We start from the raw sequence: 15,528 nt of genomic DNA on the forward strand, positions 1-15,528 counted from the left end.
GGGGGAGATGGCAACAGAAGATGTAAACTGTCGGGCTGGATCATCACACGGGGGATTAATCTGTTTCGTAAGCATGGGACTTAACTGAATACAAACCTCTGCAGCTCTTCGTGACTAACATGGAATATTAAACAGGAGCGCATCTTTGCTGAATTATGTATATACAGAGACACTTGGATAAACCTGTTTTATCCAATTTTTGCTTGCTCCATCTATTTCCCACAGCCCTCCATTTCTTGACCTTCCTCTTCATTACCTTTGGTACGGAGCATTTTTCATGTCAACACAATACATTTTTTGCTTGCTCTGATCCTATTCTGCTTTAACGCATCTCGCTAAAGCCCAAACGCTGCTGTTCTTCAGGTGGTGTCATATCATACGTAGGAATGGTAAACAGCTGGTAGCAGTCCCCTTTCACAATGTTGGTACGCAATTCTAACATGTCTATATTGATTAAATGTGATTTCATTAGACACGCACCACTGTCAGGAATAGCAGTGGCCTTCACTGACCTTTGTTTATTCATAGTGTTACCATTGGCTCGATGCTCGGTCTATTCAGTTGTCAGATATGAAGCAAGTATACAGGGACTGAATAATAATCAAGCAGCAGGCCTTTATCCCGAGTGTCAATGGCTGTAACCATCAAACATACCGATCCAAACTTACAAAACACTGAAAGGCATGAAAGACAGATGAAGCACTGTAGGGAAATGAATTATACATGTCTGAACATTTTGTTTGGTAGTACTCTATCACCCATGACCAACTTTTCCAAGTTTTCATAAACTATCCTCTATCCTCATCATTAATCGCAAACTCACAGAAAACACGAGATCATTATCTCTATTTGCATCCTCTTCTCACTGCATATTTGAAGTAAATATATTCCTGGAGACCCATATGGCTATAAGCAGCAGTTGAATAGATAATATGTAACAATTTTCTGCAACTCTGTGGAAATAATGCTTGAAACACTTACCAAAGTCCCCAGGGACGAAGATGTCGTAGACACAGCTCTGGCCTCGGGTGTAATTATGTGGGTAGTTTGGTGAGAGCACAGTTCCCTCTGAACCTGTGAAGTGACCTCCGCAGGGAGCTGTGGGGACAGGAAGGGAAGCAACACAGAAACACCGTTAACAAATGTGAAACAACCAGCTTTCAATACCTGGGGAAATGAGGCAACAAAATACCATCAGCAGATCTATTTTTAACTGGCACAAGTGCACAGGTAAGCAGTTCATATCACAAAATGAGATGAAAAAGTCACCTTTGAAACTTTCAGCTGCTGTCAAATTTAATTTTGGCCAGCATACCAAAAATATTTTGACACTTCAGAGGCACTTTTGGGACAGAAAAAGAAGTCTGAGTTGTATTTACAGGGTTAAAACCTAAAAGGGAAACAACCAGTGAGAAAAAGAACATTTTGCCTTCAAAATACGTAAAAACACCATCAATCAACAAAACACACAATCACAAAAGTTCCACAGGCCTTGACTTTAATCAGCCCGTATCGCCCAGCAGCATGTTTCAAGAAACTTTGACTCAACTCTTCAGCTGAAACAGGCTCACAGTCAGCAAACTAAACACATAACAAATCCAGTATATCTTGTGAAGATATCAAAAACCATACCCTTGGATACTTTCACTTGCACCATCATCATAGTGTAGGCAGATATTTAACTGGCGACTAGCTTCATCAATATGAGCTGTGGTCTGTCTTGCACTTGCGTCGCATCTCAGGCCGTTTCTCAATACCAAGTATGGTCAAGTATGGACTTGCAAACTTGCAAGTTCATACTTGGATAGTTCGACTCGGGAGTACAAACTCCCGAGGATGGGAGGACGCAGTACGGTCATTTTGCAATTGGAACAGCAGCGAACTTGATGACGTCACCAACGTCACGACGTCACCAACTCAGCTCGTCGGTCCCGCCTACTCCGGTTATCTTCAGTCATATATATTGACAATAAAACGAAATATGATATAAAACACAACCCTGCCTTTTTTCGTTTTCATTTAGAAAATATAAAAATATTAATATGTATATGTTTTGTGTTACATCTGCAACCACAACCACAGAGACACCGGAGCCAGCGGCACATCTGGAGGAGCCTTGCCGAGATCAGGCTGCTGTCAGCGGGATGCATGAGCACCACCGCCCGGTCTCCTCTCTGGTCCTCTCATATCTCCGACAAACGTCGGCGCTTTTTTCAAACAGGCTCTATCTTGATAAATTGACCGCATATTTTAAGTCTTAACAACTACATTCTCGCTTAAAAAAATGTTAAAACTAAATTCCGTTACACAACAACAGCAGTATTTAGACAGTTATAACTGACAGTTGTGAGCCGTCTCCGCCACTGTCGGCTCTTGTTTGCTGGTGAAATGCATTCTGGGATACTTGGCTGTCCAAAGTCCACACAAGTCTCCTCCGATGCATCCTCGATATAATGGGCGGAGCGAGGACACATCCGGGTATCTGGACCGTACTTGGCTGAATGCGAACTTGTGTATTGGAACAGTACTTGGGCCGCGCTAGATGACGTTTCACAAGTTCACGAGGACACAAGTACAGAGAAGTTCACATATTGAGAAACGGCCTCAGAGTCCTATCTTAAGTCGTTAGTGATGTACCTAATTTGTCAAGAGGCCCTCTAACGTGGTTGCCTTAGACCTCACAGACCGAGCCATCAGGTGGGGGAGCCTCGACTGTAAACAAACACGCACACATTTGTCGGGGGGAAGCTGTCACCAGCTGTTCTGAACCCCCATGTGGGCCAAATAATTTCGCATGTCACTGCAGTTTCATCGTGCAGCACAGGAGAAGATGAACAAAAGCGAACAGAGGCGCTAATGTAGAAAGATGGCTCAGCAATTTATCCGCATTTTGGGTCTTGGAGTAGCAAGAGGCAAGTAATCAAAAATACAGTATGCGAATACGGCAAGTGGGACTCCGAGTCAAACTGATTAGTCAGACAGAATGGGAGCCATGGTGGGTGAGGAATTTTGAGAATTCTACTGGTGCGAAGGAGGGCACACTGTACTGTCAATCAACAGCAGGTAAGAGCAGCACCACAGAAAGGAAGGGATTCTCCAGATAGGCTTTAATGGTTCCGTTCTGACAGGTGAGTGTAGTGCTAAGGAGAAAAGGGCACACTGCAAAACCTGCAAAATCATTCTGTGCTCTGTAAAAGACTGACGGTAGGAATAACTTGAATCCCTAGAAAGAAAGGTGAGTTATTACTTAAATAAATATTTATACAGTGGGTACGGAAAGTATTCAGACCCCTTTAAATTTTTCACCCTTTGTTTCATTGCAGCCATTTGCTAAAATCAAAAAAGTTCATTTTTTTTCGCATTAATGTACACTCAGCAACCCATCTTGACAGAAAAAAACAGAAATGTAGAATTTTTTGCAAATTTATTAAAAAAGAAAAACTGAAATATCACATGGTCATAAGTATTCAGACCCTTTGCTCAGTATTGAGTAGAAGCACCCTTTTGAGCTAGTACAGCCATGAGTCTTCTTGGGAATGATGCAACAAGTTTCTCACACCTGGATTTGGGGATCCTCTGCCAGTCTTCCTTGCAGATCCTCTCCAGTTCTGTCAGGTTGGATGGTGAACGTTGGTGGACAGCCATTTTCAGGTCTCTCCAGAGATGCTCAATTGGGTTTAGGTCAGGGCTCTGGCTGGGCCAGTCAAGAATGGTCACAGACTTGTTCCGAAGCCACTCCTTTGTTATTTTAGCTGTGTGCTTCGGGTCATTGTCTTGTTGGAAGGTGAACCTTCGGCCCAGTCTGAGGTCCTGAGCACTCTGGAGGAGGTTTTCTTCCAGGATATCTCTGTACTTGGCCGCATTCATCTTTCCTTCAATTGCAACCAGTCGTCCTGTCCCTGCAGCTGAAAAACACCCCCATAGCATGATGCTGCCACCACCATGTTTCACTGTTGGGATTGTATTGGGCAGGTGATGAGCAGTGCCTGGTTTTCTCCACACATACCGCTTAGAATTAACGCCAAAAAGTTCAATCTTGGTCTCATCAGACCAGAGAATCTTATTTCTCATAGTTTGGGAGTCCTCCATGTGTTTTTTGGCAAACTCTATGCGGGCTTTCATATGTCTTGCACTGAGGAGAGGCTTCCGTCGGGCCACTCTGCCATAAAGCCCCGACTGGTGGAGGGCTGCAGTGATAGTTGACTTTGTGGAACTTTCTCCCATCTCCCTACTGCATCTCTGGAGCTCAGCCACAGTGATCTTTGGGTTCTTCTTTACCTCTCTCACCAAGGCTCTTCTCCCACGATTGCTCAGTTTGGCTGGACGGCCAGGTCTAGGAAGAGTTCTGGTCATCCCATACTTCTTCCATTTAAGGATTATGGAGGCCACTGTGCTCTTAGGAACCTTGAGTGCTGCAGAAATTCTTTTGTAACCTTGGCCAGATCTGTGCCTTGCCACAATTCTGTCTCTGAGCTCCTTGGGCAGTTCCTTCGACCTCATGATTCTCATTTGTTCTGACATGCACTGTGAGCTGTAAGGTCTTATATAGACAGGTGTGTGCCTTTCCTAATCAAGTCCAATCAGTTTAATTAAACACAGCTGGACTCCAATGAAGGAGTAGAACCATCTCAAGGAGGATCAGAAGAAATGGACAGCATGTGAGTTAAATATGAGTGTCACAGCAAAGGGTCTGAATACTTATGACCCATATATATATAGATATATCTATATATATATATATAGAGAGATATATATATAGATAGAGTATCAGGTTGCCATTTAAGATGTTCATGTATAAGGTTTAATTTCAAGAGAGCCCAGATTACCTTCAAAATCTAAACTTCCAAGAAAATGTTTATACATGTATATATGCAGCCTTTGTTAAACATATCACTACGAACAGAAATGCAGCTGCAAATAAAGAGGTTTGAGTGTTTTTACATTTTGAACTGGCTCCATTTGAAGGATATTGACCCAGGAGGCCTGCAATCAACTGCATTTAGACAGACATGGGAGCTAATGGAACCCTAATCTAATCTGCTGAATGCATTGGGTGAGATACTAAAACGTGGACCGACAATAGATTCAGTGGAAATGTAAAACATGAGCAATTTTAGCTGATCAAGTTTACGATTAGAGCCTAATCACTGCTGACCAAAATATCAATTGAGTAGTGAACCATATTTTTGGCGTTTCCGTCCATCAATTGTTGTTACTCATCGGTCAGTATATATATATATGCCTATGCAAATATATCTGTGATAAGATAATATCAGCCCCCAAATGTATTGGTCTGGCTCTAGTCATGTATGTAATCCATAGGCTGAAATGTACACCATTGTACATATACACTGGATTTAAGTACATGAAGTTGTTAAACGGATGTCATTTTAGCATGTCCAAGTAGAACAGTGCGATTGCTGTCCACAATACAATTCAACAACATATAATGCAATAGGAATCAGTCTTATTGGCAATTGACAACTGTTAAAAGTAAACTGCATTTTGCCTCTTTTGAAAAATTCCATCAACTTCAGTTAATTGCTAAATAATGTGAAGGGACAGGAGCTGACCATATGTCGGGGCAGCCTGGAGCCATTAGATTTAGCCTGTGGACTGTTAAGTCATCAGTCTCAAAGTGAAAATACTAAATGGGGAAATGCTGATGGACCCTTTAGTAAAGCACATAACCGCAGGGCTGTTGAGTGAAGGTACATAGGTGCCAACTGTAAAAGTAATGAATGGCTCCCTGGTGTGAGAGCCCCTGTTCCCCACTGCTGAAAAATAGAGCTGAATTATAATTCAGCCTTGGCAGATCAGATACTTTAAAGAAGTATAAAACTACTGGAGGGAGGAGCGCAGATTTTTCTTAACATTCTTCACTTCTTTTCTCCCTTCTCTTCTTGACTTTGTATTACTGAAAAAATATAGCAAAAGACACCATCAGTTTGGCTGTGAATGATTCCAACAACAATGAAAATGTTTTATTTTTCAACACTTTATGAGGTTGCTGCAACCAGTTAGTTTGAACATAAACTAATTCTGCAGACCAGGTAGCAGACCATTCTATACACCAATTAAACATTGTGACTTTTATATTTCCAATAAAATACTGAAGTCTTTTATTTTACTATACCACAAAGTATGATTCACTACTTGTGATGTCTGTGCCTTGCATATCATGAATGTATTGACATTGCTTTTGTTCACCAACCATTTCTTTCAAGCTAATATAACCCTGCTTAAATTAAATGCAGGTTTTATGTTTAAAATAAATGTTTTATGTATATGTTTATGTATAATGCAAATAATAAGGTGGTATAATACCTGGGCTTTTTCCCTGGAAGACATCATTTCTTTTAACCATCATAAAGAGTGTCTTACAAGATCAAGTGTGAAATTAAGTTTATACTTTAGATATCAATTCAAGGGACGCTTCTATCAGCAATTGATTATAGAGATTTTTCCTCCTCTTTTAAAATGTAAGACTCAGTATATCATGCTGCGTTTAGGGTTACGATTTGTCTCTGAATCAGGTTTTTGCACACATCAATGCAGATGGTATGGGAAGGTTGGTTTGCCCTCCTACAAAAGTGTTTTTCTGTATAAGGCCATTTTACATGAACTGCCCGTTTCGGTAAAAGCACTTTTAAAAGTTTTTGTTCCCTCATCTTGATGTGAGCTACAGAGACATTTTGCAAACAAGATTATTACATAAGCATGTAAGATTTTAAAAACAGCATTTAGTGTAATTTGAGCACTGAATGTACTTGCCCTGACACAAAATGAAAACTCTTGCAATTTGCTGGTTTGTTAAAAGTCTGTCATTCTTTAATGAGCTCTTTTTTAAATGGTCTGATCAGACTGATAGGGTTCAGCAGTTGGAAACCATATTTGGCAGCTGGGTATGTATTGGAAAAAAGCGCTAGTGGTATGAAAATTTGATTTTGAAAACTATATTGTCTATTCTTTTAAGTTGTAGGATTAGAAAACATAATATCCAGTTTAATGTAAATTACCTTTTGGGGGTTGAAAATACATATGAAAATGAACTTTACGATTTGAGTGCTCTGCAGTGATAAGACATGCCTTCTGGGAGAGACGAGAACACCTCACATCTACTCATTTTAACACACAGCCCAGTTCTGGCCACATAGTATCAAATATTGACCAAACAGCTGGCGTGCAGTTCTCTGCTACTCAGGCCTTCTGTTAATGTAGCAGCGTTGCCTCTCACCTTGACAGCTTGGTTTGGCTCTGTCCCACTCTGGCCTCTTGCTGTTGCCCATGACGCATGTCAGAGTGGAGTAGCCCTGCAGCTGGTACCCAGCCTCACAATGAAATGTCACCATAGATCCCAGCTTGTAGTCTGTACCCATTCTAGAGCCATTCATCACGTTCCCCGGATCAAAACACGCCTCACGCAGTTTTGCTGCCAATCAAAAGAACAAAGCTTTTAGAACAGTGACGCGTCTAAAATGAGAGGGGTTTCTAATTAATAGGAATAATAGTTATACAGAGTGCAAGGGTGTGTTTGATTTAACACTTCAAAACTTGTTAAAAATTAACAGGGTAAACATTGTGGAAATGGATACAGGTAAATTAAAGGCATTTCTCCCAGTTTGCAACAACATTAGAAAAAGTAGTTGTGTATAGTAGCAAATTCCCCCCCCAAATTTTGCTGATTCATTTAAATATGTATCCAATTTAATCCCCTGCTCTAACATTCTGTGAAAATGCATATACATCCCACTTGCATGGACCTTCAGAATACCTTTGTATTCCAAATGAAAGCCAGTGTAGCTCACAGAGCCATCGCTGCGAAATGCCAAGTACATGAAGTTGGAAGTGCTCTCAATCTTCTCAGGAAGTTTACTGTCTTGGAAACTGCCAATCAGATGAGCGCTGCTGTCTGGCCCATCGTAGATATACACAAAGTCATAGTTGGGCTCAATACTGAAGCTGTGGAAGAAGTGGAAGAAACAGAGAAATTAGATAAAGCGGTTATTATTTTGTCAAGTAATAACCACCAGATTGTACAGATTGTGTGTGAGAATTAGAATGTATTAGGATTTCAAAATGCAAGTGTGCACCACAGTGCTAGAAGTGAGTCATGCCAAGCGATTTGTTTTGCATCTCCAGACAAAGAGATAAAAAAAGATATCTCCCCCAAGAGGTGAGAAGAGATTAAATTGTTGTGACACTGCACTGGCACAAAATCTTCCCAGACGGCAATGGCAATGCAGTGTGAAAAGATCGTTTCATATTGTAGCGCTGTATATCAAATCACATGCCGCAGTGAGAGAGAGAGGCGCATTTGTTTTCAAAATAATGAGCATGGTTTATGACAAAAATGTAAATAGCTTGGAGATAATTGCATTTGAGCTGGATCAAGGCAACTCCAATTTAAAATCATAACTCCATCCTTTCATTTGGCTTTCCCAAGGGAAAAGCAGCATTGTACCAACTATATTAGATGTTTGTTTTGAAGGACAAAGTTGAAAAAGAAACATGGGGACTTTCTCTCCTTCACCTCGAGAAGAGGGAAAGTGGGTGGGAGTTCAGCAGAGCCGATGTTCATGTGCTCCTTCTCCAGCCCTTCATGAAACGACCACAAAAATAATACTCAGTCAAGAGCAACACGGCAGTTGAAAGGTGCCCTCAGGCCCATCTGTGTGTTTGCTCTGCCAGTATTGCTGCTACATATTTGGATTGCAATTAATAATGTAAAGTGTATGGTCCGAGTACCGTTCAGCCTAGGAAATGAGTGGCATGCATATCACAGGTCTGCCAGCAATATACAGTATTCATCCAGGAATCTTATTTCACCATATTTCACATTGGCTAATATGTATTTGTAGAAGTACTTCCTTCTGCTTCCCCCCTATCTCCCAACACACCTGGACTCAAACTCAGGACCTCTGCTTAACACACATGGCCAACTTTGCTCAATACTATGATGTTATAGGTGGTTCCACTGCAGAAAACAAGCAATTCCGAAGCACAACCTGAGCTGCTGTTCAGCCAATAAGAACTGACTCCTTTCTGTTCCAGGTAGGTTACAAACATACCTTAGGTTTGGGGTAAGCTTCATCTTGTAAACTACTGGACCATGTACTAAAAAGGACTGTTATTTTTGTTGCAACTACTGCTCATATCCTGTAGAAACGCTGTATTTCTTTTTTATGATTGTTTCAAACTAAATGAAATTATGTGATCCAATCACGTGAAGAATCTGTCAAACCCCTGCACTTTAAAATGTATATATCTATATTTCAATCTGGACATTTAGGCCGTCAGTGTCACAACAATTCAATTAAGTGCCGTTTTGTTATATGTCTTGACCAAAAGCAATTAAAGAAGGTAAAATGGACATTGAAGCGGCTCGTCTCACCTGATGAAAGCCAGGGAAATGACATAGTCAGAGTGGACAGCAATAAGCCAGTCGCAGTCTTTGCTGTGTGGGTAGGGGTGTGGGTAGTTGGGAGAGAGGATGAATCCTGAAGATCCAGTCACATTTCCACCACAAGGAGCTTGAGAGATAAAAAAAAAAAAAGAAAAAAGAGATGGATGAAAAAGTGTCCACAGTGGTCACAAAAAAAGCCTTTAAATGTGCCGCACCTGCTGCAAACGTCTTCAGCTGAGCTGAAACCAGTTTGAAACAGGTAAGGATTAAATCCTTGTAGGTCATTAAATATAATTGACTCAAATTTCATGACCTAATTCGACCTTTATCAGCAACAACAGTCGGGTACTGCAATGACATGAAGCCAAAAGCCACGGCATTAGAAAGACTACGCCATCATTTCCCGACATACATTATGATTACAAGGACTATTTTTCTGACCTGACACTTAGCATTATCATCTGATTTTTTCTAGTAAATTTTCCAATTAATTTCTGGTGTAGCCTATAAGATGTTTTATTCTGTGTTCAACAGGTCAACACTGCACACAAATGTCTCCCTGAATAGTTGTACAAATCAGGCAAGCAAAAATATGATAAATATGGAGAACTTTCAACTGTAAATGATTGAAGCAGAAAATGAATCTCACTTCTGCAACTCTTTCAATACAGTGCCTTCTTTAACTGACTTATTGTTTAATGCTTGTCCTTTTATCATCTTGATAAATTGATTGATGTTGTATTCTGTTTATTGGTATGTGACTCTTGGATCTCATTAACATTCAGGCAGTGTGCAACTCACAAGGTGTTAAATCAAATTAGTCAATTACGGCACATGGATATTTCTGCTCCAGGATTTAACTAGATGGATTATGTCTAAATGATTTTAAAGGACATTTTGTTGTGCTTCTGCATGTCAGAGGATACTCTCTGAGCCTCACAAAAAGCTTTACTTGTCATTCGTTAAGTTTGATGAATGAACTGCCAGTTGTCATGTTTCACTATGAAGAAGTGTTAGTAACATTATGTGGTCGCGGTAACACTTACAGAAAGCTGTCATTCACATAAAGTTTTCACTCATGCAGACCTGCTACTGATGTTGATCATGTGATTGCATAGCGAGACTTACAAATGCCTAGCTCCATCCTGGCCAGGAAAATAAACTCAGTTAGACCTTCTGGCAGCAACATCTAGTGTTCTTTGGACCTACTTAGTGTAATTATTTATAATTGCATTGTTAAGTAATTAGCTGTTAAGCTTTGATAAGACAATGTGTTGGGAGACCTCAGAGTCCTCAGTCTTTGACTGTCTACAGAAGTGGATTTGTCCACATAAGAGTTGGCAGCGACTCAAAACATATCTGAAGAGTCTTGTTTATCCTGCACATATTCTTAAGACATCAGTGAGAGAGAATTATAGTCTCCGCTACAGCCAGCTAATAGAAAAACTCCCTCGCTCCCTCTTTCTTTCCATCGCTCTTTCACTCTGATCCCCTACACCTCCCTCCTTCTCTCTCTTTCTCCCCCTCTCCTTCAATCCATACACCTCTCTCTGTCACCCCCTTCTCTCGCTAACTCACACTATCTCCCTCTTTCTCACCAATGCAGCTTGGAGGGCTGGGTTGCCAGTAGTATCTATTTTCCACTTGGATGCAGGTGATTCTGCTCTCCCCCTGCAATTCATATCCCGGATCACAAGAGAAGGTCACCGAGTCATCGGGCTCCCGCCCTTCCCCGTTGCGACTACCATTCATTGGAATACCTGGATCTCTGCAAGCTGTCGCAAGCGAACCTGAAGGACACACACATATATGAGCACACATGTGCATGCAAAGTAAAGGGAATCAGTGGGTGCACGAGAGAACACACACAAACACACAAGGAGATTCATATCGTACGGTAGACAGCTGTCAAGCTGAAACTGTTGCTCAAACAGAGTAAGTCCACAGAACAGATTACTGACTGATATCAGTCACAATCCTGCTGTGTTTTCCTAATCTGTTTTACTAAACCACAGCTGCAGAGCCCAGAGCTACCAGAATGATCTGGTAAAATCTGATGGATTCTTCAAATATTCCCATCTTGACAGACTTTATTGAGAGACTTAACACAGTTAAGTATATTGCAGTTTGGTGGTGTTGCTTTTTTTTAAGAAGTACACGAGGAAAACATGTTGAAAAAATGCTAATATGAAATGAAAAGGTAAAGGTGATCATATTGTATATGATGTGATTAATAGCTGACATACTCAGCAAATTACATCTGATGATCTGTTTCCAAATAAAGGTGCAAAAGAAATCAGTCTATCAGTTTAACATCTGAACAAAGAAGTGATCATAAAAGTTAATTTTGTAAAAGAGAGACACTTAACCTAAACTCTACATAGATGATTGAAGAAAGTTTAACTTTATCTTCAGAATTATGGTTTAAAGGATTCATTTAAACTGAAAAAAAATTGTTCTTATTGTAATACAAACAGCTTAAAACCTGAAAATACAATGATATCCTCAAAAATGTCCTGGTTACCACCCACAAGACACTGTCACTCATTGGTGGTCTGCAGAAGCTCACTTAACACAACAAGATTTTGGGGTACTGAAAACTGCTAGCCTCAGGCAAACTGGGTATTTAAGTGCAGTATGCGCTCCAGAATCGATTCCAGCTTCTAAAGCATGCAGTGAATCCCATGTAATTGATTTTTTCATTATGCTTGTGTACTAAAGAAAATGAAAAAAATACAAACCCATCACACATAGCATACATTAGGGGGGTGTTATGGAACTGCTGTACTCTTGTGCTTGGCTTTGAAACTATTCATCAGCAGAACATGGAGAGTGCATTAGTAGACAGCCAGCAGTGAACTGTGAAATACCTGGCACCTTCACTGCTCATTAAGACATGGTTAAAGATTATATCAAATACTGAGCGATCCACAATGAGGAAATGTTCAAATTAAAAGCTGCACCATACCTCCGTTTGATAATTTCACATAAATTGGGGACATGCTTAAAATTCAACATCATATAAACCTTTGCATGCTCTGTGGTAACACTTAATATATCTGTATAGACAGACATCATATTAAGGGACAGAAAAAATGTAATGATGTTAAATTTCAAAAAGAAATGTTAAACAAGTATGATAAAACTGTCAGGTTAGGCAGTATACAACATGTATGTACTTGTACATTTACCTACATAAGCCTGATGATTTTCAACTCCTCAGAGAGACTCTGACTAAGAGCAAACAAATTACGGTAACATCTTTAGTACATCAAGTAGTCGGAAGTAAATACTCACTGGAGAAGTCAATGGCAAAGCCAGACTTGGTGATATAAAAGTCGGTCTCAAACTGTATGGTGACAATGTTGAGAGTGGAGTGGATCCCCTCAGGCAACAGTGAGCCGCTGACCTCCTGCAGAGACATCTCGTTCTCGGGAGGCCCGTCCCACACCTTCAAGATGTCGTGGGACGCCTCTGTGTCAAATGCCAGAAACTGGAGACTGGGAGAGGTGAACAAAAAGAGACCTTTAGTTTGGCTTTAGTTCAGTTCAGTCAGTTTAAATCAAGTCTTTACATTTAACATATGATCAGACTGAAATTAATTCAGCTATATTCATTTATTCGAGTTGAATTCATGTTCACTTGCACAATTGTGCATTTCAAATACAACAAAAACAAATGTTGTTCGAGAAGGCAAGCAAAATGGGTGCTGAACTTAGCCAAGTTACATTAAGTTCAAAGGAGAGCTCTTTCTAGAAACTTCGTTCCCATGCTTTTGGGTATTACAGTTGAGATTCGGTATCATCAATCAATTTCTGCCAAAGTTAAAATAGGAGAGCACAGACTTATCTGCAATCTCATCAAGAGATGGCCTGAAGCACTTCTTCTGACAAAGAATGTGTGGCTGACTTTACGAAATCATACCATGTTTACTTCGACCTCTAAGCCCAAATGGGTTTTATTTCACAGTAATACTAGGAGCTCTCGACCAAAAAAAAAAAAACCACTTCCATGTCCTGGGAAAATTCCCCCGGGTGCTGTCACAGTGTCTAGAAAGTCCCTCTCCCTATTGTTGTTAATGGAGCTGCTGCAGGCTGTTCCTCTTGATGACATCTAGCTCTAGAGGAGAATTGTTAATGTTTAAAATCTGAACTCAACTTCTGAACTCAACTAGTCTTTTATGGTCAGGTCAAGTTATGATGACCTCAGGCAATTTAAGATGAATGTAAATCGACTCACATCATTTAACTTCTAGACATTTACCTTGTGTGAAAACTGCAGTCTCACGTAAGCGGCAATACAATTCCCCTTCGTTTTATCACACAAACGTTTTATCACACAAACGTACTGAGTGTCTTATTGTGTAGATTTAAACATTTGTTTCTTTATAAGACTAATAATTCAAGACCCGAAAATTAGCATGTTTTGATAAATAATTGCACAGCTTAATTAAATTATTTTAGATTATGAGGATTTTCTTAACGTTATAAATGGATTAGTTATAAAATGACAATAGCAAACATTTTTTCATACTAGATATACCGTATATGAATAAATATACATGTATTATGTTACCATGTTCATAGCAACTTGAGTTACCTGACAATGTTGCCAGAGTTGACCTCTATTGTCCAGGTGCACCTTAGGTTGTTGTCGTAGGGGAAAGGATACCCAGGAGAGAGGATACGTCCTGTAGACTCACCCTTAAAACTCCCACCACACTCCGCTACATGCACACACACGTGCACACACAAATGAACACAAAATACATGAACCCCTGAAAAAATGCAAACTCATACAAGATTAATTAGAGACACATTCACACAAGCAAAGGCTCATGCAGTATGTCCAAGGAGTCCAAGCTCACTGAAGCTCAGAGTCTACAATGAGGACTAATGAGCAACAGATTAAGCTCTGCTGAAAATGAACAATTTTCTTTTTCCAACAGGTAATGCAATAAGGACTTCCCGCCTTGGGCAGAAATAGCCACAGATGCAAAACTTGTTTTGCCTCTAAGTATGCCTTCTAATGATGCCATTAATTAACTTTAAAAAGACTGTGTCCAGAGAAGGTATGGGCTGGGCTTTGCACTGCAGGGAGGACACTGCTACAAATGTTAATGACTGAAGGAATGTCTTATCATCCAATCTATGTTGTCTCTCCCCTGGCTATCGTCTTGCTATCTATATTACAGAACAAACGGCACTTAATTATTAGGAAAATTGCATTAGATTGCCACAGTGGTAGGCTATTATCAGTATCATAACACAGGCAAATGTAAAAGTCCTTGACAGGAGCAAGGATGTGGCCCTGGAGGAATGGCTGGAAATCCCATTTCAAAATCAGCGCACAGATACATAGCTCACTATTAATATTGACCATTCAGTGATCCAGCATTGTTAAACAGTTGATCAATAGACTGGTTTTTGTGATGGTATTGAACATTCCACAATGCCAGACCAAAGTCTTTTCAGGGAAAAAGGAACAAATACATGTTCCATTGAAAAGGACACGGTGGCATTTAAAGAGCAATTCTGCAAAAATCTGGAATTTATGCATTTTATATATTTTTTTACCTTAATCCATCACTGCTACACATCAAGAAACAGACACAGTCACAACACCTTCCAGACTCTCGCAGCGTGCAGGTAATAGCTTCATCATTTCTCTGTCTCAGCAGATTTTGAATATAAAAGGACAGCCAAGACTGTACATTGATAATTATGCCTTTACATCTTGAAATAAGGTCTGATCAATGGCTTGTGGATTCAACATCTACATAACACAGCCTATTAATAATAATTAATAATAATTAAGCCTTTATTAGTCCCACAATGGGGAAATTATTTCTCTGCATTTAACCCATCCCGGAGGAGCAGTGGGCTGCAATGAAGCGCCCGGGGAGCAACTTGGGGTTAGGTGTCTTGCTCAAGGACACCTTGCTGCAAGAGGGGTTTGAACCACCAACCTTGTGGTTACGGGACAAGCGCTCTACCTCATGTGCCACAGCCGCCCATCAATAATAATAATCAAACAGTAAATGTTCAATTGCAATTTAGATTGCTTCACTTTAGTGTTGTTAATGACTCAATACAGCAATATCTTAATCTAGAACACACAGG

The 15,528-nt window shown here is 40.2% G+C and overlaps 1 protein-coding gene across 1 annotated transcript in view; it reads right to left on the bottom strand.

The window, feature by feature from the left end:
* Positions 1-15,528, bottom strand: part of LOC129110230 (CUB and sushi domain-containing protein 3-like) — a 211,891-nt gene that overhangs the window by 103,584 nt on the left and 92,779 nt on the right. Inside the window, exons 25-31 of the mRNA XM_054622416.1 lie at positions 14,006-14,132; positions 12,704-12,906; positions 11,005-11,196; positions 9,395-9,533; positions 7,775-7,962; positions 7,238-7,432; positions 982-1,098 (exon numbers count right to left, since the gene is read on the bottom strand). Coding sequence (XP_054478391.1) covers positions 982-1,098; positions 7,238-7,432; positions 7,775-7,962; positions 9,395-9,533; positions 11,005-11,196; positions 12,704-12,906; positions 14,006-14,132 — 1,161 coding nt within the window. The remainder of the gene's footprint in view (positions 1-981; positions 1,099-7,237; positions 7,433-7,774; positions 7,963-9,394; positions 9,534-11,004; positions 11,197-12,703; positions 12,907-14,005; positions 14,133-15,528) is intronic.

The sequence above is a fragment of the Anoplopoma fimbria genome, chromosome 20 (genome assembly GCF_027596085.1).
Source record: "Anoplopoma fimbria isolate UVic2021 breed Golden Eagle Sablefish chromosome 20, Afim_UVic_2022, whole genome shotgun sequence".
NCBI lineage: Eukaryota > Metazoa > Chordata > Actinopteri > Perciformes > Anoplopomatidae > Anoplopoma > Anoplopoma fimbria.